This window comes from Cebus imitator, unplaced genomic scaffold (assembly GCF_001604975.1).
Source record: "Cebus imitator isolate Cc_AM_T3 unplaced genomic scaffold, Cebus_imitator-1.0 Scaffold9, whole genome shotgun sequence".
NCBI lineage: Eukaryota > Metazoa > Chordata > Mammalia > Primates > Cebidae > Cebus > Cebus imitator.
The window spans coordinates 7,824,243-7,850,337 of NW_016107324.1; the positions used below are offsets into that span (position 1 = coordinate 7,824,243).

The 26,095-nt window shown below is 38.9% G+C and overlaps 1 protein-coding gene across 3 annotated transcripts in view; it reads left to right on the forward strand.

Moving 5' to 3' along the window:
• The window catches only part of FBN1 (fibrillin 1), a 235,950-nt gene that overhangs the window by 138,892 nt on the left and 70,963 nt on the right, over positions 1–26,095 (forward strand). For 2 of the 3 annotated variants that reach the window (XR_001830020.2, XM_017545034.2), the window contains exons 15-31: positions 821–943; positions 4,342–4,464; positions 5,529–5,681; positions 10,026–10,079; positions 11,586–11,711; positions 12,755–12,880; positions 13,392–13,511; positions 13,716–13,856; positions 14,704–14,754; positions 16,332–16,457; positions 18,439–18,666; positions 20,007–20,132; positions 20,444–20,572; positions 21,405–21,530; positions 21,641–21,766; positions 23,274–23,396; positions 24,526–24,651. Coding sequence is in view for 2 of the 3 variants with exons in the window: in XM_017545034.2 (XP_017400523.1) it covers positions 821–943; positions 4,342–4,464; positions 5,529–5,681; positions 10,026–10,079; positions 11,586–11,711; positions 12,755–12,880; positions 13,392–13,511; positions 13,716–13,856; positions 14,704–14,754; positions 16,332–16,457; positions 18,439–18,666; positions 20,007–20,132; positions 20,444–20,572; positions 21,405–21,530; positions 21,641–21,766; positions 23,274–23,396; positions 24,526–24,651 (2,127 nt within the window). In the remaining variant the exon portion in view is untranslated. The remainder of the gene's footprint in view (positions 1–820; positions 944–4,341; positions 4,465–5,528; positions 5,682–10,025; positions 10,080–11,585; positions 11,712–12,754; positions 12,881–13,391; positions 13,512–13,715; positions 13,857–14,703; positions 14,755–16,331; positions 16,458–18,438; positions 18,667–20,006; positions 20,133–20,443; positions 20,573–21,404; positions 21,531–21,640; positions 21,767–23,273; positions 23,397–24,525; positions 24,652–26,095) is intronic. The other variant, XM_017545044.2, reaches the window with a different exon arrangement.

Sequence of the window (26,095 nt, forward strand, 5' to 3'; positions counted from 1 at the left end):
CGGTGGCTCACGCCTGTAATCCCAGCACTTTGGGAGGCCGAGGCGGGTGGATCACGAGGTCAAGAGATTGAGACCATCCTGGTCAACATGGTGAAACCCCGTCTCTACTAAAAATACAAAAAATTAGCTGGGCATGGTGGTGCGTGCCCGTAATCTCAGCTACTCAGGAGGCTGGGGCAGAAGAATTACCTGAACCCAGGAGGCGGAGGTTGCGGTGAGCCGAGATCGCGCCATTGCACTCCAGCCTGGGTAACAAGAGCGAAACTCCGTCAAAAAAAAAAAAAAAAAAAATAAAATAAAGTCCACTTTTTACTTGACCCTATTTAAAATTGCTTCAAACTACGAGTTATCTTCTGGTTTTTATCTTAAAAAGAATTGAGATATAGCCTAAATACATTTCAAATTTCGTTCATCTTAGTTTTGACTTACGTTCATTTTCAGAGCATTAGAACATGAAGCTGTGACATAAACATACCCACTAGGGTATTAGCACATTTTTCAGTTTGTAAACTATTGTTCCTGAAAACGACCCTGATAACTTTTATGGAGTCAAATTTTATATATTTTATAAACAGATGAAACTGTAAATCTAGCCTTATAGTTTGAATGCACATGACAGAACTCAAGAACTTGAGATACATATTTCCTATGTCCCATCTTCTCCTTCCTTAGATGATACTATTTGGATGAAAATGAGCCTTAGGCCATAATAACAAAAAAGAAAGAAATATGAAGAAACAGAATTATTTTCATCCAGATTGGCTTCCTTCATAAACTTACTCTTCTGGTCATATGAAAATGCATGTTTTGTATTTTTCAGATATGGATGAATGCAGCATAAGGAACATGTGCCTTAATGGAATGTGTATCAATGAAGATGGCAGTTTTAAATGTATTTGCAAACCTGGATTCCAGCTGGCATCAGATGGACGTTATTGCAAAGGTTTGTACCGTAAACCCCTAGATCATGTTCTTCACCTGCCTTTTCTCCTCTTTATGTTGTTTAGAGGTATCACCTTTCTTTCCTGATTCTCCTCATTTAAAGTACCTTGAATTCTGGTTTAGGAAACCTGACTGAAACTCCTTCTTAAATTCAGCCTTCAAAGAGCTACAGTTTATGCCCAGAAGTCTGCTGTTATTTCAGAAAGGGTATTTGAGGTCTTCTCAAAGGAGTCAAAAGCTATGTAGCAAATAAATAATTCAAACTGCCTGTTGGTCTTCCAACAGATGTACACATTGTTCTAAAGAAGCTGAGTGCTACCTCTTCGTTCCCATTAGGGAATAATGGTAGTTAGGGTTCTTGATGCCTGTCATTTGCCACCTCTTACATCTTTACTTGGACAGAATAGTGTAGACTGTTATTTGCTGTGATCTCTTCTTCATAACTTCCTCCAGGCATCTTAAGACTCGGAAAATTTTTCTAAGGATAATTTATTTAGACTTTATCAAATTACATAAGCAAGAAGGGAAACAGGATTGAGCAGAATAAATAAACAAACCAAGAACCATTGTTTAGTTTGGTAAATCATTTTGAAATAATCTTATTGCTCCAGGTATTGAAGCAAAAATGAGGATTTTTATTTTTGCTGTTGAGAATTGGGGTCCTAAGAAAAGTTACTGGTGACAAATTTGTGCTTAGTGTCTCCTGTGTTATGTAGGAATCAGTGATTATTGCCCTTGGTCCAGAATCTGAGTTGGAACCAGACTGCATAATGAACCTCATACTCAAATCAGGTCCAGAAAATCTGCTAAAATGCTGCACTTGGAGAAACTATGCACTTCTGGGCACAGTTTCAGATGCAGAAGTGTAGAGGGTCAAGCTATTCAAGGTAGAGAAAGCAGGATGAAGTCCTAAGGTGCCTCTTCTCAGCATGCCCCTAGTGGACAGCATTGGTAAACGTGTTATGGAAGAAAACCTTGTATTAAATCCTTGGCAAGATGTGCATTTTCTCCAGGCTTAAAGGAACTTCGAGCCCTTGCTTGTTTACCTACATTCTCTATGACCTTCACATCAATGGCTCTTAATATTGTGCAAATCTGTCTTCCCAGCTAGAGAAAACAGTTGGGTGTTTCAAATTTGAAGTAGGAAGGTGGTTTCTGTACTTTTGAGCCCTGTGCTGGGAGGAACTTATATGAGAAGACAGGATTAACACATAGGAATATTCTACAGTATAAAATAGCATAAAACAAAGTGCCAAATTGTGCAAATTTAGCACTGTACAAGTAAAAAATAAAAGGGAAAAGAATGATTGCTGGAATATTTGGAATTAGGCTTCCAAAAAAAATAATAGAAAGAATTATGAAAACCCCTTTGTGAGCAGACCTAGGGGAATACATACTCTTCTTGTTGATACACAGAACACACTAAGATTCACTTTCAGTGTCTCTAGGGTCCTGCTGACCCAGGCAACAGCCTCTCAGCATGAAGTATGGCTGGTAGAAAATGCTATGACCTCATAGATGAAACCAGCTTTGGCAACCATTGGCAACCAGTGAAATAGTATCATATCAGTACATTGATTGTCCTGTTAATTTGAAAGTGCTGATGATTTGGATGGGTTGTTCTGACATTTTGGCTTAAAGATCTGAGAAAGAGAGAGAGAGAGAGCAAGAGCTCCATAGCTCTGTATTATTACCAATGTCGTCTTTTTTCTAGATTATAGAGCACAGAGTACATACACTGTCATAAGACTAAAGGACAAAAAAAGAAAGAAATTCATCACATGCATACTGAATTTCTTCCTTTTTATAATTTTCTCTTTATGTCATGGGCTAAGATTTTCTCTTAGTGCTGAGCACTTAGTTCTGAGCCCACAAAGATGTGACTGTTCAAAGCTGAATCAACAATGCTACTTCAGTCTCTACAGTTAATTCATCTGATCAACAACACGGCTTCTCTGTTCACTCTGAAGGTTGAGGCCACTCACTTTGACCAAGGTTACCTCCGTTTGGATCTACTTTACATCTTCATTCTCATTAGAAACTCTTTGTGTTACCTATCAGATTGTAGTCTCCACGTTTTGCTGTGTGTCACAATTTGAACAAAAAGGTGACCAGAATAACTAAACAATTTGAGTTCCCATATTTAAATATAACTGCTGTTTTAAATACAATCTGTACACAGAACCTTGGACCACCTGAATATATTTTGTGCCAAACAACACAAGCTAAGTAAAACGTGAAGGTGTTTTACTCTCAATTTGCCTTTTTAAGGTCAGGAGAAAGTTAACAGTCACGCACACTAGTTGTATATTGTGAAAGGAGTTGTTATAAAATCATTTGCTTTTTTCTTTTTGAGACACAGTCTCACTCTGTTTCCCAGGCTGGATGGAGTGCAGTGGTATCATCTCAGCTCACTACAACTTCTGCCTCCTGGGTTCAAGTGATTCTCGTGCCTCAGCCTCCTGAGTAGCTGGGACTGCAGGCACGTGCCATCATGCCCAGCTGATTTTTGTATTTTTAGTAGAGATGGAGTTTCGCCATGTTGGACAGGCTGGTCTTGAACTCCTAGCCTCAAGTGACCACCTTAGGCTCCCAGTGTGCTGGGATTCCAGGCATGAGCCACTGCACGTGGCCTAAAATCGTTTGCTTCTAAGTGTTGTGTGTTTTCCAAACCACAATTTTGATACCTTTTATACTTCCCCATATTAAGGGGGGAAAAAAAACCTCTGCAATTATTATTAGTATGTGTCCAATAAAGTCTTTTACCAGACTTCCTTAAATATACACATAAAATACCATAAAGTATTTGTAAAGTTTAAGAAAGAATTCACTTTGCTGAGTTTCGATTGCTTACAGTGCTGTTACCGGCCAAGAATGGTCATCAAAATCACCTGTATTCATTTTCTGTCCTTTTTTCTATGATGTTCCATCAATGCTTTAGTTGTACATCCTTTAATTTTAGGTGAATTGTCCCAGAGAGCTCAGGCATGGGTGATAGTAGAAGGGATGCCAGTTTGGGTGATGAATACCAGAAGGAAAATCTTCCTGTAGTTTATTATTACCCTAGAATTCTGAAAGAGTTACCCTGGTCTTTTAGCCGTTTGTCTTTTAGCAGCCATTCTTCTTCTTCCTCCAAGTCTGTTTTTGCCTTTGTGATTATTTTGGATACAAAAATCTCTTGGGAGAATATATTAAAGTTGTTTTTTATGGAAAATAAGTTCTCACAGTTGACTTTCTTTTAAAGGAAAATGAGAATGCCATCTCACTGAACTTTTGTTGCTGATGCTGCCTATTATTTCCTATCTTCCCCATTTTTAAGTATTAAAACACAATTGTCAACATGTTATAATTTTAGATACATGTCACTTCATCTTTAATAAGTGCCTTTCTCTGCCACAGACATTAACGAGTGCGAAACCCCTGGGATCTGCATGAATGGGCGTTGTGTCAACACTGACGGCTCCTACAGATGTGAATGCTTCCCGGGACTGGCTGTGGGTCTGGATGGACGTGTGTGTGTTGGTAAGAAACCATCATGGCTAGACTTATGAGAGAGATTCACCCTCTGTCAATCAATAAAGCCCACTAGTAAACAAATGCTCTCTACTGTAGCAGATAAGATAGAAAAAATATTTGCAGAGCAACAAACCAACAGGGTCAGTTCTCTTCTTGTGTAAATTGAACATTAATTTGAAGAATAGAAAGATGAGCGAAGTGAAAAGCAAGGAATCCCCACCTATCCTTCCCTCATTTCTTCTCTAATCCCATAGTTGTGCTCAGTTTCCTCCAGCCCTCCTTTGTTGAGACTGGTCATTTAAATCGGCATGCATATCTCACAACGAACATTTTAATAGAGAATTAATGACTATGGTCAGTATAGAATGCAAAGGAGAATATGGATAATCCAGAAACCTGTATGATAATTGTTTTATGAGGCTACATAAAAAGTATTAGACTTGTTGAAAAATGGATACAAATTTTATCCAGATTATTTCTAAGAAAGGTACTTAGTCAACCATTTGAATTGACATAGCTGGAAATTCTCTTCCTGATGGTAAAGATAACACTGCTTAGTTGACCAACATCTACAGATTTATATAATGACCCTTTTATGGATTAAACTTTCTCCTTTTTGGAAAGCATACCTAATTCAGTCATTCAATAATTGCATGTTTATTTTGGGATAGGCCACCTTTCTAATAAAGGTCTTATTTAGCAGGATGTGAGATTCAACATTCATCCATCGTTAATTCAGCATTTATTAAGTGCCTGCTCTGCACAGGCCTCAGACAGACAAAATAAATGAGGTATAATTTCAGCATTGAGGGGCCTCACATTTTGGTAAACCATGACAGTCCCTAGAAAACTGAAATAATCTGGCCATTGGTTTCCAATGCTTAGAAGCTGAACATGTTTTGTTTTCTGTTTTTGTTTATTTTTTCTTCATATGGAGCCCTAATATCAGAGGCCTTCCCTGTGAGTTCCACCAGGGATGATGGATAAATAAAGCCCTCTTCAACTTTGACTTGGGGGGTTGTCATCTGTTTGAAGTGACAGTGTGATGACAGATGCTTCTTTCTGTTTAGACACACACATGCGGAGCACATGCTATGGTGGATACAAAAGAGGCCAGTGTATCAAACCTTTGTTTGGTGCTGTCACTAAATCTGAATGCTGTTGTGCCAGCACTGAGTATGCCTTTGGGGAACCTTGCCAGCCGTGTCCTGCACAGAATTCAGGTATGTGGTATCATGGAGATGCCCTTGTACTGCCAGCCTTCTGCCACCATCTGAAGTCTTTGCATTTGTGGATTCACAGGGAAAGATGACATTTTGCTCACCAGGTGTGCCATGTGCCTTCTTGAGGTCTTGGCAGAGACTAGCCAGTGTCTAGTCACAGGTACTTATCCAGGCCTCACAATCATTTAATAGGCGTTGCATTTGTGCCTCCCATATAAACTCCCCTACCTCAATAATACTCAAGCCCTTTTCAATACATGCACCTTGCCTTGTTTTCTAAAGTTGCTTCATGATGTTTGCATTTTGTAGAAACTATTATAAAAGCAGAATTTTACACAGCACAAAAGTAAATGACTGTCATATTACTTGACTATTTCCAATAGTTTTCCAAAAGACCATTTATAAATTTTGTTTACATGCCACATATTTATTTTGGTGTGGTTTTCTTAAATGATTTTATTTAACTTTAGAGAAAAAAAGTGTTTTTCTCCAGTTGAGGTGACATGACCTAATGAAAAGAGAACTGGATAGCAAGTCAGAATTCTGTTCCTCTATCAACAGGCAGCCAAATTACTTAATTAGTTATTTGTGTATTTTGCTTATTTCTGATTTTTTTCCAACTGCTTTTCGAAAGGTAGCTTATATTAATAAACATAATTATAAAATATAGAATAATACAGAAAAGGTATCCTTAGACTTCTCATCTACAAAATGAGTTGCCTTAGATAATCCAGACGTTTCTGTCCAGTTGTAAATTATTTCTATTTATAAAGCAAGAGTAGTTTACTGAAATTAAAACAATGTACTGCCAGTATTTAAACATGATTTTAAGGTAGCTTGGCAGTGGACCCTAATGTCCTAAAATAAAGTTAGACCTAATATTGAAAATATGTACCTGTGATTGGTGGTTTACATATAGGATTTAGTCAGTTTATTTCTGCCCTAAATGAAACAAATTAAAGAGTAAATTTTTGTAAAAGATTTGTTATTTTAAAAATGATAGTATTTGCCATTAACAGTTAGAAATTAAAATATATCATGAAAAGTTAGAGAAAGTTAAATGGAAGACTTTAAAAGAAATGAGAGGTTAAGCATGGTGGCTCACGCCTATAATCCCAGCATTTTGAGTGGCCAAGGCAGGTGGATCACTTGAGGTCAGGACTTCAAGACCAGCCTGGCTGACATGGTGAAATCTCATGTCTACTAAAAACAACACACACGCACACACACACACACTGCCAAGTGTGGTGTTGCATGCCTGTAATCCCAGCTACTAAGGAGGCTGAGGCGGGAGGATCACTTGAATCCAGGAGGTGGAGGTTTCAGTGAGCCAAGATAGCACCGCTGCTCTCCAGCGACAGAGTGAGACTTTGTCTTGATAAGAAAGAAAAAAGAAATGAGGGAAGCCAACTTAAGGAAAGAAAACTTTGGCTAATGACTTCACCCAGTAAATAACATAGAAATTGTCATTTCGTGTATAATCACCAAGTGGGTCAATATGTGTTTATAATACTTTGGTTATATACATATATTCTATCAGACACTTTCCTATAACTTTATAGTTGTATGTTGCTAATATCATTCTTTTGTGTGTTACTTTAACTTTTCAAAGTACTTTTCTTACCTAATTTGAATTTACGATACAGACAAGTGTCATGAAAGCTGGCACACAAGAGTACAGGTGACTTGTTCACATGTCAAATGATTGGAGGAGCCAAGACTTAGAATCCAGGAAACTTAGTGCACATAGTTATTTGCCTTTACATTTTCCTCTGGACCAAGTGCATTTCCAAAGAATTGTTAAGCTCTGTAGGTTAATTATGTGGGTTTATAAAAAGGTGATCAAAAGACCAGATTTCTTTGAGCAGTTGTCTTAGTCCAGTTTGTGTTGCAGTAACAGAATACCACAGACTGAGTAATTTATAAAGAAAATACGTTTATTTCTCACAGATCTGGAGCCTGGGAAGTCCAATATCAAGGTGCCAGCCTCTGAGGAGGGCCTTCTTGCCAAGTTACTTCTTGGCTGACAATGGAAGGGCAATTGAGCATGCAGGAGTAAGAGACAGCTAGAGAGGACTGAATTTGCTTTTATAACAAAGTCGCTCTTGTGATAATTCACTCCCGTGATAATGACATTAATCCATTCACGAGGGTAGAGCCCTCCCCACCTAATCACCTTTTATTAGGCCTCACCTCCCAGTACTGTTGCATTGGGGCTTAAGTTTCCAGCACATGATCTTTGGAGGATGCATTCAAACCATAGCAGCAATAACTTAGAGAGAGTTAAATGGGAGACCCAATTCCACTAACTTCTGTTTTATATTTTAATGAATTTACCCAGAAAAGGTCCACACGTGGAAGTAGTTTCATTTATTTGGGTTCTCCACCTCTTTGGTGATGAACCATCTGAATGTAGGATATCTCTCATTTCAAGAATGGGGATGGGTGGCAGTTTAACGTACTGAAAATATTCAAAAGGAATGTCTTCAGTCAGTTGAGTGAGAGAGTCCAAATATACAAAATCTAAAGTTCATCTTTGTGGTCTGCAAGTCAGGCAAGCTACATATGAAGCTGTTTCTCACTGGTTGCTGGAGCTGATTCACATTGCTCAGCAATCCCTCTTGTGTCCTCAGCCTACTGACAATGACATTTCACAAAAATGGATCAGTTAAACCCACAGGAGTATAATTGGTCAGTTAAACCCATAGGAGTATAATTCTCGGGAATTTTCTCATGGATCCCTCATACCGCTGTCTCCATGGCACTACACTGAGATATCTCATCAACATCTACCCCTTATTCAGGGCCTGAGCTGTGCACAGTACAGGTGAAATCATTAAACATGTAATGTTAATTCTGTACGGTCACCAGGTGAAATGGGAATCATTATTCCAAATTTATGGGAGAAGAAAATAACAGAGGAAAAGGACTGCTTCCCAAACTCCCAGCAATAAGCATTGTCTTTGGTATTAAAAACTTATGCTTATTTGAACTCACTACAGAAAATGGTCTAGTACCAGATCCTACCCAAATGGAAAACAATGGTGACAATAATTTGCTCTTTAATAGGCCAAGCATCAGCAAAGTTGTCATGATCTGTAAATATGCTTTTTATGAAACTGGCATGATTTTGGTTTTCTTGTTTTATTACTTACAGTATTTCATTAGTGTTTTAGTTTTTTGCTGATATAACAGAATAAAAAGGATGAATTTCTTTTTGTTCTCAGACCTGGCTTTCAAACATACCTTCCCATTTGTTCCTTTTTTGGCCCCTTCTAAGATGATTTGAAAATTAAATCGTCGCTGCTTTGTCAAGTTAACATTTGTTAGAAGACAACGGTAATTTTTGTTTGTATGACTCATTTGCATCCACTGTCATCAGGGATGCAATTCTCTGGCCTGCAGAAGATAGGAACTATTTGCTTCAGCTGTGAGTTGCAGTCAGCCTCTACAATAAGCCCCAGCCCTGGTGATTTCGCCTTCCACTTAAGCACAGATGATTTACATTTGACCATGAGACTGTGTTTGCCAGAAACCATTGGCAACTAAGGGGACGACACTAGTTTCCTTTCCTTGGATGGTGTGATTCCAGTTAGTTCTACATTTTCATCATTCACTGTTAATATTGTTGGTATTGTATGTAAAACATTGTATTAATTTTAAGAAATAGAAATTTGATTCTATCTCAAATTTGGGGACATATTCTTTATACCTCAATTTCTTCAGTAAGATCTCACAGTTTTAATTTTAAGCAATGGTTTCTCTATGAATATATCATAGAGAATTAATCCAGTGTCCTGATAAATATTAACTTTAAAAATACACTTAAATGCAAGAGTAGGTATTCTGTTGCTGCTGTTGTGAGGGGAGACTAGAGAATTTGCAGAGAGAAATGAAGAAATGTTAAGAACTGATTGTACTGAAAAAAAAAAAAAAAAAAAAAACCAGCTAGCACTGAGAAACAAAATTATTCCCAAGATGGTGGGAGAAAGTTTTATTAACAGTTAAGCAACCACATTTTAACAGGCACATTTCACTGTAAGTGTGAAGTGTTCCCTGGTGAACAAAATCAAGTAATAGGAAAAACACCTTTTCCGAAAGGGCTTTGCGCAAGGAATTGCTGTAACTTGCCTGTGTCCTTAAAAGTTGTTTTCCTCGATGATGTGTAGCCTTTAAAATGGGAGCCTCGTGTAAAGGTGACTCCCTGGGGAGATACCTCCTTTTCCGTTACCACTTAATTTTGGTTCTACTTACTTTGGAGGAAATGATGTGTGCAAAACCCAGGGCAGGATCAACCTGTTGTGCAAACAAGGGAATCATTTACTGTCTGTTAATTTATTGCAGCGGAATATCAGGCACTCTGCAGCAGTGGGCCGGGGATGACGTCTGCAGGCAGTGGTAAGGATTCCTTTCAAAATTTACTACCTTCAGCATGTGCAGAGGCAGCATCAGCTTTCCTGTGGGTTTCCAGTTGATCCCCTCACACTAGTCTGGCCTGACTCCCTCTCCGGCCATCGCTGTGCCATGTATCTGGGATGCTCAGAAGCTTTCAGTGGCAGAGCAGCCAGGGCACTGCGGGCTCTAAGATTTCTGGGTGTGGCTGTGGGGCGTGGCTACTGAAGGGATCAGGTGCTCTCCCAGTGTGGTTGATGGGTGCCCGCAGATGAGATATAATGGCTTTCGTCGCTCGTGCTTGAAAAGGGGCAGCCTGACTCTCCTCGGATCTTCCACTATCAAGTACGACTCAGGATGAGGGGCTGGTTGAAGCATTCTCCATCTGCATTCTGAAGGATCCTTAACTGTTAAGTGCTCAGTATTGTAAGACAGCAATAGGGAGCAGTGACAGCAATTAACTGAGTCTGAAGAGAATAAAATACTTAACTAGAGAAATACTGGTGAGAACTGGAAGTGTGAAAATAGGTGACAAGAAAGAGGAAGGGATTATTTTATTAATACAAAGCTGCGCGGTTTGATTCAGGGAGATCTGAAAGACCATGGACTGGCTGAATTGATTGTCAGTTCATTAAGCATGATTAGTTTCATCATTGCCTGTGAATGAAAATGGGGAGGAAACATTCAGAGGAGGAGAGAGGAGAGGTAAGAAAACTTATAATGAATAAGGAGGTAGTGGGGAATAAGTAAGTTGTGATAGGGACTTAGAAAAACAAAAAAAGTCAACCCTAATTTATACAAGAGTCAGGCACTAGGATTCGAGACTATCCATTCACTGGTTGTCATTCTGCACCTGCCTTGGGGATGAGACCTCCCCCCAGCCTCTCAATTGTGAGAGTGTAGAAAAGGGAGGGCCCCACCTCAGGTCGGCAGAGTAGCAGGGGCTTTTTCAGAGCATGTGGTGTTGGTGCTGGCTTTTGACCTGTAAATAGGCCTATTCCAAGCATTCCTGACAGTGAAGAGGGCATTGTATGTTCACAGAAGAGTGAGAAGTTTGGGATAAGTAAACAAAGAATTTATATTTCAGTTTAATCTTGAGGTTATTGTTGAGCCTATGAATATTTGAACCACGAGAATTACATAATCACCTTGTTTTTAGGGTGGTAAGAATGGTTGCGGCATGGAGAGTAGATGGAAGAAAGAGGAGCTGGCGGCGGGGAGACCAGCTGGGGGGACTTGAGATCTGCTTTTGATCCTCTTTTCCATCTTGGTGCTTGGACTAGGCGAAGCTCAGGAGGTCTCCATCAACTTGATTAAGGATTGGTTATCTCAGCTGGTAGTTCGAGAAAATATCTTAGTGAGAGAAAGGGATTGATTCCCAGTGAAATCGGTTTTTTTCCCCTTCCAGTAGGTTCTAAGGTCATTACATTTATTGTAGTGTTATATTTTTAACAGTTTCAGTCAATATTTATTATATAATGTTAATTGATTTGGAACTTTTTTGTGGTGCAGATATAAATGAATGTGCACTAGATCCTGATATTTGCCCAAATGGAATCTGTGAAAACCTTCGTGGAACCTATAAATGCATATGCAATTCAGGATATGAAGTGGATTCAACTGGGAAAAACTGTGTTGGTAAGAAGTTTCACCTGTTTTCGGAAACATTTCCTGCATAATGCATTCCTTCTTTCATTGCTGGGAGAAAACTGCCTTTGAGTAGTTTAGAGGACTGGGCAAGTGGACACTTTATATTTCGTATGTCAGCACAGCATATGCATGCCTTTAGTAACAAAAATTTACATCACTGAATCTTGACAATTTATGAATAAGGATGTATCAGATTCACTCCTTGAAATGATTCACTCCTTAAAATAATGATGTATCAGATTTCACTCCTTTAAAGAGAAGCTCCTCAGATATATAGAATGCAGAGATTCAGAGCCATTCTCATGTAACTACAAAGTCAACCTTGTTTTTACTGAGAGAGAAGCAGCTCTTCTCCCAACCATTTATTAGACTTAATCAGACAAAACAGCTTGTTTTCGGGAAAAGCTGCTCTCTGTTAAGTTAAACCTTTAAAGTTGGGTTTTGCTTCAGACAGGCATATTATTCAGCTAAAAGCAAGGAGTTTTCCTGAACTCCCTGAATCATGAATCTAAATTCCCCATGACAATTACAAACTATACAGATTACTTTATGCTTTACAATCCTAACTGGAGACAATTTGAATTATTCTAAGGAAGAAACACCCATTCTGGAACTAACACATATCAAAGATGGACCACATTTTCTAAATATTTATTTAGTTCCTTAAATCAATAAGGTTAATCCTTTTACTTCTGACAAAATGAATTAAATTACATAAACTTATAAATTTAATTATATATCTTTATAAAGATTAATGATTTCCAGCAGATCTGTATATTCTTCCTGCTAAAGAAATAAGTGAACTAAATAGCCTGACTTTGGGCTTTGTAGGTATTTAGTTTAGATGACCAGGTCAAGCCTTTGTTTTCCTAAAATGAGATAACTTAGGTAAAAGCTAATGATAGAGGAGTTTGGCCTTTTTCCTTGAATTGATCATATCATTATGACTTTAAAGATCTAATGTAAAAGAGCAAAGGAGTTACAGGCAAAGTTTGGGCCATTTTAAGTGTTCATTTTCATTGACTTTCCAGATATTAATGAATGTGTACTGAACAGTCTCCTTTGTGACAATGGACAGTGTAGAAATACTCCTGGAAGTTTTGTCTGTACCTGCCCCAAGGGATTTATCTACAAACCTGACCTAAAAACATGTGAAGGTAAACCATATTTCTGTTTTTATGCTATGTACTTTGCTATCTTTTGGAATGCCATTAGAAAATCATAAGACTAAATTAGGGTCCCCTGTATTTAGACAGTTACGCCAATTTAGTTGAAATTCTGTGGTTCTAAATGGCATTACTATGTATTTTGTTAGCCACTTAGGATATTTATTTGCAATTGGCATTTTAATTGCCATCATTTAATAGATAAATAAAATGTTATATATCTGCTATTTGAGCTATTAATTCAGAAATCACATATATATTTACTCCAGATTTTCTGAATAAAAGGATTCATCCAAGTGCTGTATTCTATACTATAGAGATGTACTATTCTACATTATAGAGTTACTATTTTGGCATTCCATCTAGTGTAGGGAAAAATGATTTAGGCCAGCTTTACTATGTGGAACGAAGGATCTCTAATAGCAATTGAGGCCAAAGTTGAAGTACTCTTTTAGGCCCAAGACTAGATTTTAGCAGTAATGTAGACCTGTTTTCATTTCAGACATTGATGAATGCGAATCAAGTCCTTGCATTAATGGAGTCTGCAAGAACAGCCCAGGCTCTTTTATTTGTGAATGTTCTTCTGAAAGTACTTTGGATCCAACAAAAACCATCTGCATAGGTATTTATCTTCTGAGAATGATTTTTCTGTGTCTATCAATGTTGTTATACTTAATGTCAGCTTGTCCTGCAAAAGAGTTTAAGTATGGATGAACAACATTAAAAACTTCCTTCTTCCTTGTTTCAAATGCTGCTTTTTCCTATAATTCCAAGGTGTATGTTTGAATTTTTATATAGATTCTATTAAATATTCCCTCATCTGCAGAAACCATCAAGGGCACTTGCTGGCAGACTGTCACCATTGATGGGCGGTGTGAGATCAACATCAATGGAGCCACCTTAAAGTCCCAGTGCTGCTCCTCCCTCGGTGCTGCATGGGGGAGTCCGTGCACCCCATGCCAAGTTGGTAAGAGAAACCCATGCTGCAGTACCTATATCATTCTAGTCTCTCCATAAAAAAGGGACATGTATCTAGACTCACATGAGAATTTTGAAATATTTAATCCTGATGACCCCAAACATATTGCTGAATGGGAAATAAGTGTCAACTTTTATATGATTTTGTTAATTAATTATCTTCTATCCTCATATTGTAAGGTGGTTAGTTTTTTGGTGTTGCTTCCCTGGAGCACCAGTTCCTACCGACTCTTGGGAACTTTGTGGTGAGGGATTCTGAGCTTTTTATAGGTATAGATTCTCCTTCAAAAAGCTAATTGATGTGAAGAAACCAGTATTCCTAACTAAACTTCACAAGGATTGCTGGCAAATATCTACATCTATTGGGAATTTGAGGTTTGAGAGGCTTGCTCATGGTTTTGCCGATTGAATGTTTCGATATATAAATGTGTAAATTTATGTGAATGCCGGAGGGCATGAGATCTCCAAATTCTAGACTGTGTTTTCCCGATTCATGTTACAGTAATTCTATGGCGTGATTCCTATTTTCAGGTTAACAGCGAGAGAGAAATCTACCTTCGGTTTCCGTCTTAGATATCACTTTAATATGAGCTATAGGGTGTCCCAGTGTCTTTTGGAATATATTAGTGGAATTGAGCCTTATTTGAGGAGACATTTTATTATTGTTCTTCCTCACCTATGCAATCTCAGAAACGCTTTGTTATCTCATACTTATTTATAGCAACACAATCTACTTCATGTTCCAGGTCATGTTTTTCATACTATGTTACAACTGCAAAGTTTGGATATTGTCATCTCAAATTTGTTTTCTGTTTTGTTTTTTGTTTTTATTACAGATCCCATATGTGGTAAAGGGTACTCAAGAATTAAAGGAACACAATGTGAAGGTATTTCTGATTACTTATAAACCATACATTTTTGTGTGCATGATGAATGTTTGTGTTAACTTGGACTGGATAAAGCTGTCACATAACTTCACTAGGGAGAAGTATGCAACAGAGGAAAAAAAATAATGAGAACTACAAAACAGAACAGCTGTTAATTTCACACATGTATATATGGTATTGCTAGTGTCAGACCGCTAAGTCCAAAGGAAAGGGTGGATGGCTGAAAATGTTTTAGATTGATCATAGTTGAGAGAGACTGCACTTTCAAAATGCTGTCAGGAAGAGAAAGACAGGAAGTTTTTGATGAAGCTGTAAAATTTACGTTTCTTCAGTTTGTCCGGGCATTTTTTTGTTTGTTTTGCAGTCGTGGATGATTTAGGACACATTCTGTTTTCTCTTTATTGAAAGAGAGTTTTTTCAGTTTGCTGTGATTCTTTCTCGTGGAGTTTCAGATAGACATAGGTCATGGTGACTAACACAACCTGACATGACACAGCAGCTGAAAAATTTTAAAAACAGCAATTAGTCCCATATGTGGGATGAAATGAAGTTTTTTCCCTGTTAAAACAAAGAGGCACACTACAACCCCCACCCAAGGTCTTGCTTTCCAAATGATGACTGAATCCTTTGGCCTTTCTCTGGTCCAGACCTGCTGTTAATAACTTATCTGACCTCAGCAGCATATTTTGTTGTACAAGTGGCCAAAACAAAAAACCCAGAAAGGTAGATTTCACCCTCTCCCCGTTGATCTCTCTTACAAGGAAAGATTCAGAATACTTTTTCAGCGTTTCTGATGTGGAAAGTTATTTCTTCGAAGTAGAGACACAGTGTGTATGAGTTTCTTAAATAATGCTCCCCGCCCCCCTTTTTTTTTTTTTGGCATTGGCAAGTTAAGTGCCTTTCTTTTGATTAACTTGGTGATGAATATTTTTCCAAATTAAGTGCAGAGAACATATTGCTGTCCACTAAGCAAACTGGGAAGGACTGGTACATTTGAGAGAGATTAGATGAATGATGAATGAATGAACATGAGTATCTTTTAATTCTCCTCAACCCAACCTGGGACCAAAGCATTGACAGCACAGCCCAAGACCATTGCTGAGTTAGAATCGATTGCACATTTTCTGGTGATTTCTCAGCACTTCTTAAAAGAGACCCTTCACTGGCCACACATACTCCTTGCTGGGATATTTTTCTATGCTGACCTTCAAGCTATTTCTTCTTTTTTAGTTTGAAAGACCAGGATTTTGCTTCTCTACTTATTTCCAGACATCTGGTCTCAACAGAGCTGTTTCCAAGAACTCATACTAGCTGCCTGTCTCTGCAACTTAAAGGTTATTCCCTGAAACCGATGGAGAAACTCTTATGTCTTTAGTAGTAGGTGGGCTCACTCTGGTTCCTATTCAGACACCCTAGAAATTCTACAGGAACTATTTGTAGGCAAACTAGTTTTATGAACCTACCAGGTTCGAAATGGATAATTATGACTAATTCGAAATAATTATGACTCCGTGAGTGGAATAAGGTAAAAATGATACTATAAAGTTATATTAACTTTGTCCTTTTTTTCTTTTTAGATATTGATGAATGTGAAGTATTCCCAGGAGTGTGCAAAAATGGCCTGTGTGTTAACACTAGGGGGTCATTCAAGTGTGAGTGTCCCAATGGAATGACTCTGGATGCCACAGGAAGGATCTGTCTGGGTAAATACCGAGCTCATTATTTTTCTAATAATAATTTATTAAAGATTATTAAAAATGCAGTTAACAAGATACAGCTGAGCACTTAGCTTCAGGTACAAACACATGCTCCAAAATTCAGCATGTCCAATAGGGTCCATGGCTGCTCCTCCAAACAGTCTTTCAAATTAGTAAGGAGCAGCTGTAGTTTCTGTTGATACGCAACTCTTCTTTAAATCACCAGTATCACAGTTATTATTCCAGAGCTCTTAAATCGGCCCCATATGCCATGAACTATAAAATACAAGGTGAGTGGTGGATAAAAGAACAACATTTGCACATAACTGGAAACTGTGGCCCATGTCTTCTAAGCATATCCTGACATTGTCCAAAAGGACAGGTCCTTGCAGAAACACTGGTGGACATCATCAAGAGTGAAGATACCACTCCCTTGAGAAGTGAACCTGAGAGACCCCAGGGCAGGTGTCATTGCTAGTCATAGTGGGATACTCTGCCAACTGCTAGAGCCTAAGTGGGATCCTCGTGCCAAATTATCTCACCCCAGCTCTAAGTCCTTAGAACTCTAAGTCCTAATCCCTATGAGCTCATGATAGCAGCAAGTTTGAGATCCCACAGTCACGCATATGAGGTCTGACAGACTTATTCTGGTGTCACTACTGTGGCTTCTGCCTGCCTAGAATATATCCCTTGGGTCACTGGTTTCTGAGGCCATGACTGTAGAAATGATGCTTACCTGTCCTGTGCATCTGAAACCACATTACTCTGAAGTGCATGCTCAGTGAAGACTACTACAGGTGGTTGAAAGAGTGGTATACAGTGAAGGATTTTGCTCACTTACAAATTAGAATTAACAAATTTTAACTATTGAAGTTTATGGTGTATAGCTTAAATAAATAATATGGAGTAGAAACGGGAATTCAGAACCAAAAGTAGTTTTGTAACTAAGGATGTCAGTTAATGCTATTCTGTGTCTTAGTTTATTTGTTTAGGAGGAATCGGCATTTAATGAGAATTTTCTAGGTTCTTTAGTTGAAAGATGCTTCAGTGTTTAATTTAGGGTTCATTTAAAAAAAATCCATCTTAGTGAAGGCAGCCTGAATATAAAGCTGCCCAGAAGACTTCCAAAACTTTCTAACATTAGAGGAAGCCAGGGCAGTTAGATAAATTGTTAATGACCCTGTTGTCAAGAAGAAAGAGAAGGAAGACACATCTCATGTTTTAATTCATTACACTTCATTGTTTTCAGATGCATAATCTCATCTGAGCTTCACAGAACCTTCTGTGAGATGAGTACAACATCCTATAACTGATGTGGAAATTCAGGTTTAGAAGTAGTGATTTATTGAAGAGAATCCACTGAGTTACAGAACAGGACCAAAATCCAGGTCTTCTGACCTCTGCTCTGCTATGCTTTCTACTTTTTCATAATCCCATGAATTTGGGTTTGAGGTTGGAAGTATCACACATATGTATACTGAAGAATGTGCCCATAAGCACAAGTTGAGGTAAAAGAAATATTTGAGAAGAAGAGTGAATGGCTTTTCTTTGCATTTTTCTCTTTAATCTCAAGATGCTCCAACAATAAAAAAAGTACAGTTGGCTTTTAGCCGTGGAGGACATGCCAAGACATCATGGCGTGCATGCATCGGTCATAGGTATTTTTGTACAGAAGGAAACATCCCCCAAAAGAGCATTGTGGGATCTCTCAGAATACCATTCCTTATGTAGAATTACCAGAAAACACCTAATGTTGAAAGGGAACTTTTCAGAAATAAGAGGTACAAATATGGGCTGACAAAGAGAAGAGAGTCTTTATTAGGCAAGAATATCCAACACAGGAGCCTGGGATATTTTTTTTTAATTCCATTCAGTAAGTATACAGCAAATTATTGTGTGTGCAGTACTTTGCCTAACAGAGTGTTGGCATTTGGGGGCAGTGAAAGCAGTGTGGCTGTGTTTCACCTCCCTCTGTTCCCTCTGACAGACATCCGCCTGGAAACCTGCTACCTGAGGTATGAGGACGAGGAGTGCACCCTGCCTATTGCTGGCCGCCACCGCATGGACGCCTGCTGCTGCTCTGTCGGGGCAGCCTGGGGTACTGAGGAATGCGAGGAGTGTCCCATGAGAAATACTCCTGAGTATGAGGAGCTGTGTCCCAGAGGACCCGGATTTGCCACAAAAGAAATTACAAATGGAAAACCTTTCTTCAAAGGTACAATGTTAAGTTTTCCATAGCCCGTTACTTTCCTTTTTAGACCAACAGGATGCATTTTCATGATCTCAGGGTTGTATTTGATCATCCCAGCATAGACTTTTTGCTTTCTGAATTATATAATTATCTTTGTTTAGAAAAATATGGACTTTTTAAAATTTTTTTAACTGTTTGGTTCAGGAAGTCCTGGGAGTTAGAATTGTTCTGTATAGAGAGAGAGTTTCTAGATGGCCCTCTTAAATGCCGATTACGTAAATTCAAAGGAACTTGAATAATTTTGCTTCCAAAGGCTATGATAATTCATTGCTGAAGAAGGACTTGATGTTCTGAAGATTTAATCTCCCAGTTCTGTCTCACATGTAGAAATGACCTTGCATATTTCTTGAGTGTTTTGTCTTGTTTTGGAAAGGCCCCTTTTGTGGGAAACTCAGGTCACATTTTACATGTATGCAGAGTCTTCTAGTATACAAGAAGCTCTTTAAATTATATTAATGAGATCTTGGGCTGGACACAGTGGCTCACGCCTATAATCCCAGCACTTTGGGAGGCCAAGGTGGGCAGATTATTTCAGTCCAGGAGTTCGAGACCAGCCTGGACAACATGGTGAAACCCTGTGTCTACAAAAAAAATAAATAAATAAAATAAAAATAGCTAGGCATGGTGGCACACACCTGAATAACTGAAGCACAAGAATTGCTTGAACCTAGAAAGCAGAGGTTGCAGTGAGCCAACATCATGCCCCACTTCACTTTAGCCTGGATGACAGAGCAAATCCTGTCTCAAAAAAGAAAGAAAGAAATCTTAAGGTATATAACATTGAGAAAATATTTTTTAGTTGTACAAATTATTTGCAATAATTTAAATTATAAAATATATCTTTGAAATTTTCGAATTTTTGGTATATCCAAAAAAGCACCAAACAGTAATAAGTAATATCTCATTCTGCTACACAGTCAGTTGATAGCTGTAGGATAATATATTCTAATAACCTTCTTTGTGCTTTAAATATAGATACTGGTGGTTTAGAATATGTTATCTATTCATTCAGCAAGTAGTGGTTAAGTATTCACTGTGTATCAGGTCGTGTGCTGGGCCCTAGAAGTCTGAGCAGACACATTTCTTTGCTTCTTTAACAATGCTTTTAAAAATGTAGAAATTTAAAAGGCTAGAAATGTTTACAAAGTCATATATCATGGATCATCACACATTCTTTGAAATGTGTATTGCCAAGACCATAAATCAAGAACTTCTAACCTTCAGGATTTAAAATGGTGGGCACTGAGACCTCCTGACTGGTTGCTCATAAACCTTTTTTGCCCCACATTTTCTTATTCTTGAAGATATCAATGAGTGCAAGATGATACCCAGCCTCTGCACCCACGGCAAGTGCAGAAACACCATCGGCAGCTTTAAATGCAGGTGTGACAGTGGCTTTGCTCTTGATTCTGAAGAAAGGAACTGCACAGGTCAGTGAATGAGCCTCAAGGGCCAGGAGAGGGGATATCCTTTAGACCTCTTTTTAAATTAAATTAAATTAAATTTTTATTTATTATACTTTAAGTTCTGGGCTACGTGTGCAGAATGTACAGATTTATTACATAGGTATTACACATGCCCTGGTGGTTTGCTGTACCCATCCCCCCATCATCTACCCACCCCTTGCTATCCTTTCCCTAGCACCCCCCACCCCCAACAGGCCCCAAACCTCTTTAACATGTTGCTGCAAAAATAAGGCTGTCCTGAGGCTCAGTTGCTGCCACTTGTTGTTTTTGTGCAGACATTGACGAATGCCGCATATCTCCTGACCTCTGTGGCAGAGGCCAGTGTGTGAACACCCCTGGGGACTTTGAATGCAAATGTGACGAAGGCTATGAAAGTGGATTCATGATGATGAAGAACTGCATGGGTAAGTTTGGGATCATTTGATCAACACAGAAAGGAGGATTCCAAGAAGCTTTGATGGCTCATAGCCTATGTCCTGCTGCCCCAGTGCACTGGGCTGCAGACCAGTGAGTTAGGAATCAGTCTGCAGCAGAGGGAGACGGAGGTAGAAAGAATGAGGGAATTCATGCTGTAGGTTTGTGGGTGACAGTGGACACCAGATGTGGGTCCTTGAGAAGTGAGTTTAACACCTGGAATGGATACCCAGTGGGGAGAGAGAACAATTGAAACAGAAGGTGTAGTAGAGGTCCCTATACAGGATTTCTGTCCAACACTTCTAGAAAAGGCGATTGATAAGCTGGTTGTCTTAGGTCTGGTTTCCTAGAAACAAAGTTTGAAATGGAGAGTGTTGCAAAAGTGACATTTCTTTCTGTGAGCAAATTCTCTCAGAAGGTACTTGTCAGGAAGTGAGGAAAGCAGGGTAGTGCAGGAGAAGAAAATAAATCAAGAGTATGGCTGTATTTTGGCTTTAGTCTAATTCTGCGGGGTGCTCTGGTATATGAATGCCACCAGAAGTTGTCCCACCTTGAGACAAAGAATGTGTATTGCCTTGTTTGGGGTCAAGATTTTATACTCCCATGTCAGTTCAATCAATTATTGACCATGGGTGGTCCCTAGCATGGGCGAGGGGTATGATCTCTCACCTCCCAGGCATTTCTGAGTGAGACAGAAAAGGAAGACTGTGAACCCTTATTAGCCAGGACACCCAGCAACGGGTGGGGAAGGTGCTCTGGTCTGGTAGAGGAGATGAGGCCACCACTGCCGCCACCAGTAACATGGTCATTTCCATTTTGCAGATATCGATGAGTGTCAGAGAGATCCTCTCCTATGCCGAGGTGGTGTGTGCCACAATACAGAGGGAAGTTACCGCTGTGAATGTCCGCCTGGCCATCAGCTGTCCCCCAACATCTCTGCATGTATCGGTAAGGAGGAAGACATTCACACCAGTTACTTGGGGTTAGTTGTTGACCGACATCGCTGCCAGAGTCAGAAGCTTATGTCTGGGTGTTTATTCTTCTTCTTTTCCCAACAGACATCAATGAGTGTGAGCTGAGTGCACACCTGTGCCCCAATGGCCGCTGTGTGAATCTCATAGGGAAGTATCAGTGTACCTGCAACCCTGGCTACCATTCAACTCCTGATAGGCTATTTTGTGTTGGTAAGTTCTATCTTTTATTTTGTTTTATTTCTTCCTAAAACACTCAATGTACTCCAGGTTTTGTTTTCATCACTGCTTGTACTTATCTTTCCTGTTTCCCTGCAATATTCTTTTTATAGTGGCTCACGATCTTTGGATCTCATCTCCATTATCTTTAAAGAACCAGTTAAATGAAGGACGTGGGATGTTTTAGCTCTAATAAGCATAATTTGACCCATGCTGTTTGGATAGGGAACAGTAGTATGTGCGTGTTTACGCACATGCATACCGATGCTCATTAACAAATGGTAGCTAGCCACCTGAAATAAACTAAACACAGGGAGCACTGTGGAAAAGGCAAAAATGCTGAGGTGAAATCTCTGCCCTTATGTGGTTTAGATAAGCTAGAAGATTTCAAAGAATAACTATTGGAAAGAAGACCATGGAATGTTCATATCTTACACTGCAGTAGAGGCTATGCCTGGCACTCCTTAAAAATGGGTTTCTGTGGGACAAGAATTTCGCTTTGTGGTCAGCCCTCTGTAGGTTTAGTCGTGCTGTGAAGAGTGGCACAGACAGCCCTGTGGCTTTATTGTGCCCCAAGTCAAAGTGAAACTTTGTAGAAACTGCCAGTTTTTGCCTGGTTTGGGGTGTATACCATGTGGAACTGCCAAGTCTCACATGGTTTCTACCCAAAACCATAAATCAGCCCAAATTTTTCTGAAACGTGGCCCAGGACAACTCAGAACTTCAACTCAGGTTCTTGAAAAGGATTGGAACGTCAGCCAATCAAACTGAATTTCAAGTTTGTGAGTGAACCTGTGGCCAAGAGAATTTCATCCACGTGCCCATTATCATAGCTAAGATGTGTTCTCCTAGCACCCAGTACTTCTCCTGCGTTGCAAATGGCACATCATGCATGGTGCAATTAATTGTTCATTTGTCTTTTGGCCTCAGTGTAATCACTTTGAAGGCATGGGTTGTGTCTGTCCCATTCACTATTAGATCCTCATCTCTAGCACATAGTAGGTAGGTAGTTTGTTGAAGGAGTCGAACAGTGACTTCAGTTGCCCTCGAATGCTTTTTCCCCTTTATTTGACCTATGCCAGGAAACTTTAAAAATGTGCCATACTCATAAACATAGAGGGAGGTGTGTTTGCTCATTTTTGTGATGCTATAACAGAATACCTGAAACTGGTTAATTTATAATGAGCAGAAATTATTAATTCACAGTTCTGGAAGATGGGAAATCCAATATCAAGGTGCCAATATTTTGCATGGTCCTTCTTCCTACATTATCCCATCACAGAAAGCATGAGGCTGAAAGAGAGCAAGAGGGGGCTGAACTTGCTCTTTGATAACAGCACCAATCCCACCGTGAGGATAGAGCCCTCATAGACTGATTACCTCTTTTAAAGGTCCTGCCTCTTAAATAGTATTACAATGGCAATTAAATTTCAACATGAATATTGGAGGGGACAGACATCCAGACCATACCAGAAGGTAATATTATTTTCATTTCTCTTAGACATTGATGAATGCAGCATAATGAACGGTGGTTGTGAAACCTTCTGCACAAACTCTGAAGGCAGCTATGAATGTAGCTGTCAGCCGGGTTTTGCGCTAATGCCTGACCAGAGATCGTGCACCGGTGAGTAGGTTCTAGCCTCATGTTCATTCTTTCAATAGGTTCCTAAGTAAAGTGGTTTAGGACCCAGGTTTTGGAGTTGAGCAGTATTGAGTTTAAATCCTTGTTTGTCATATATTTTAACTGTATCCTTGATCAACATACTTAGTATTAGAATCCTCATCTATAAAATGGAGTTCAAATTGCCTGTGTAAAATAGTATTTACAGAGCTTACCACAGTACCTGGCACATCATAAATGGAATATAAAATACGTTTTCCTTCACTGAGCAGACTTTTGAAGAGTTTGATGTTTTGGCCTAATTCAGAGCTACTCCAAATGTATTCCTTGAACCATCAGCAACAGCATAACCTGAGAACTTATTAAAAAATGTATCTCAGGCCCATTCCAGCTACAGAATCAGAAACTACTGGGGTAGATCCCAGTAATTTGTGTTTTCACAGGCTCTCCAAATGATTTGGATGCATGCTGAAGTTTGAGAACCGGTGGCCTGATTTATACTTCCTTTTTTTTTTTTTTTTTTGGTCACCCTGTGCTGTGAGAGATGAGAGCTAGGTGGTGGTGAGAAACAAAGTGGGTAATAACACAGGCTTTGATTTGGGCTTGGTTTAAGAAGAGAATTGGGATTTAGGAGCCAAAATTATTTTATGTGACCTAGAAAAAATGTCCCTTAAAAAACTCTACCATAAATTTGGCTATAAAAATTGTTGAAATTAAATATTATTACTAAGAGCATCTAAGTAGGTATAGTTATTTCAAGTAATTCTTACTTTAAAATATTGCTAAAACAGGTGATAGACTTCAGGCATTTATGATTTGACAATAAGGAAAATAAGATTTATAATAATTTTTGAATGATAAATGAGATAAAGATTTTAATTAAATGATAGACTTTTAAGCAGGTGTGGACTTTGCCTTTGAGTAGTGTATTATAAATCTTGAAAATGATTTTTTTCCTTTTTTACCAAGGATAACCTGATGGGCTAATTTACGTAAAGCTTTATTTGGATTTGAGAGTTAATAGTCTTTACTAGTAGACTAAGTTTATTTGACTTGGGTCAGTTAATATTTTCTCACTGAATAACGGAACCAATATGAACAACCTGTGGTTGTTGGTTTTTATTCTTTGCAGACATCGATGAGTGTGAAGATAATCCCAATATCTGTGATGGTGGTCAGTGTACAAATATCCCTGGAGAGTACAGGTGCTTGTGTTATGATGGATTCATGGCATCTGAAGACATGAAGACTTGTGTAGGTAAGCAAAGAAGATGGAATTTTTCATCTTGTCTGGTTCATAAGCACTGTTAAATTACATAAAGTTAGTTTGGGTCATTAAAATAAAGATTCCATAGGACAAGTAAGGATGGGTTAGGGGTACAGAACACAAAGAGAGCTTTCTTGTGGCTATTAAATGGTACTCTTGTCACATACGTTATGTGGACTGAGCTGACCATCAACTCCAGATGGACATTTCTTTTATGTCTATCCATTACTTTTGCCCACTTAACCCTCTTTCTGCTATGACTAGAATGTAGGCTTTTTAAATGCCTGGCTAAAGGCAAACAAAATCTACCTCTGACAAGAATGCGGTAAACTTTAGAATTGATCCATTTGTTGTGTATAGTTTCTATTGTTATGCCTTGAAATTTGATAAAGTTTTCTTCTACGATATCTAATCTGCCTTTCCTCACATGCAGAGTATTTTTCATCTCTAAAAGTTTGACCTGGGTATTTTTTTTTTATCTTATGTGTCTCTGCATAATAAGTTCAATCATTCCTCTAGCTGTTTGAACACATGGAATACAGTTACAATAACTTTTAGTGTCTTTGTCTCTAACTGTATCATCTGTGTTAGTACTGGGTCATTTGAATAAGTTGACTTTTTCATTTTGGGTAATATTTTCCTGCTTCATTGAGTGACTGGTAGTTTTTGATTGGATGCCAGATATTGTAAATTTTCTCTTACCGAGTGCTGGGTATTTTTGTATTCCTAGAAATATTTTTGAACTTTGTTCTGAAATAGAGTTAAATTACTTGGAAACACATAGAACCCTTTCAAAGTCTTGCTTTTAAGCTTTGAATCCTTTCAGCTGCAGTTAGTCTAGGGGTAATTTTGCTCTGTTAGAGAGGTAAGACCCTTCTGGATATTCTACCAGATTCCCTGTGAATTATGAGGTTTTCCAGTCTGGCTGGAGGGAACAGGCACAATTCCAGACCACCTGTGAACATTGAGGATTGTTCCCTCTCATTTTCTTGGGCAGGGCTTTTCCCAGCCTCGAGTAGTTTGTTTCCTTACACGACTGTGCTGGTCACTATTCCTCTGAATACTTGAGGACGACTCTTGGCATGTCTCTGGCATTGTTTTCTTCTGCGTAGCTCTCCCCTGTCCTTTTTCTGCTCTGTGACCCCCTAACTACCTCAGCCTTCCAGGATGCCCCGATTCATCTCCTCAACTCAAGGACACTGCCTGGTTCCGTCTGGTACCCCCTCCTTATGCCATGGGGTTATTCGGCAATCTGGGGCAATTGTAGAATTCACCTAGTTTGTTTTCTTTCTTTCAGGGATCACTGTCTTTTGTTGCTTAATGTTCAATGTCTGGAAACCATTTTTTTGACGTATCTATTGCCCATTTTTTGGGTTGTTTCATGTGAGAATGTAATTTTAATCTCTGTTATTCAGTCTTGGCCAGAAGCAATAGT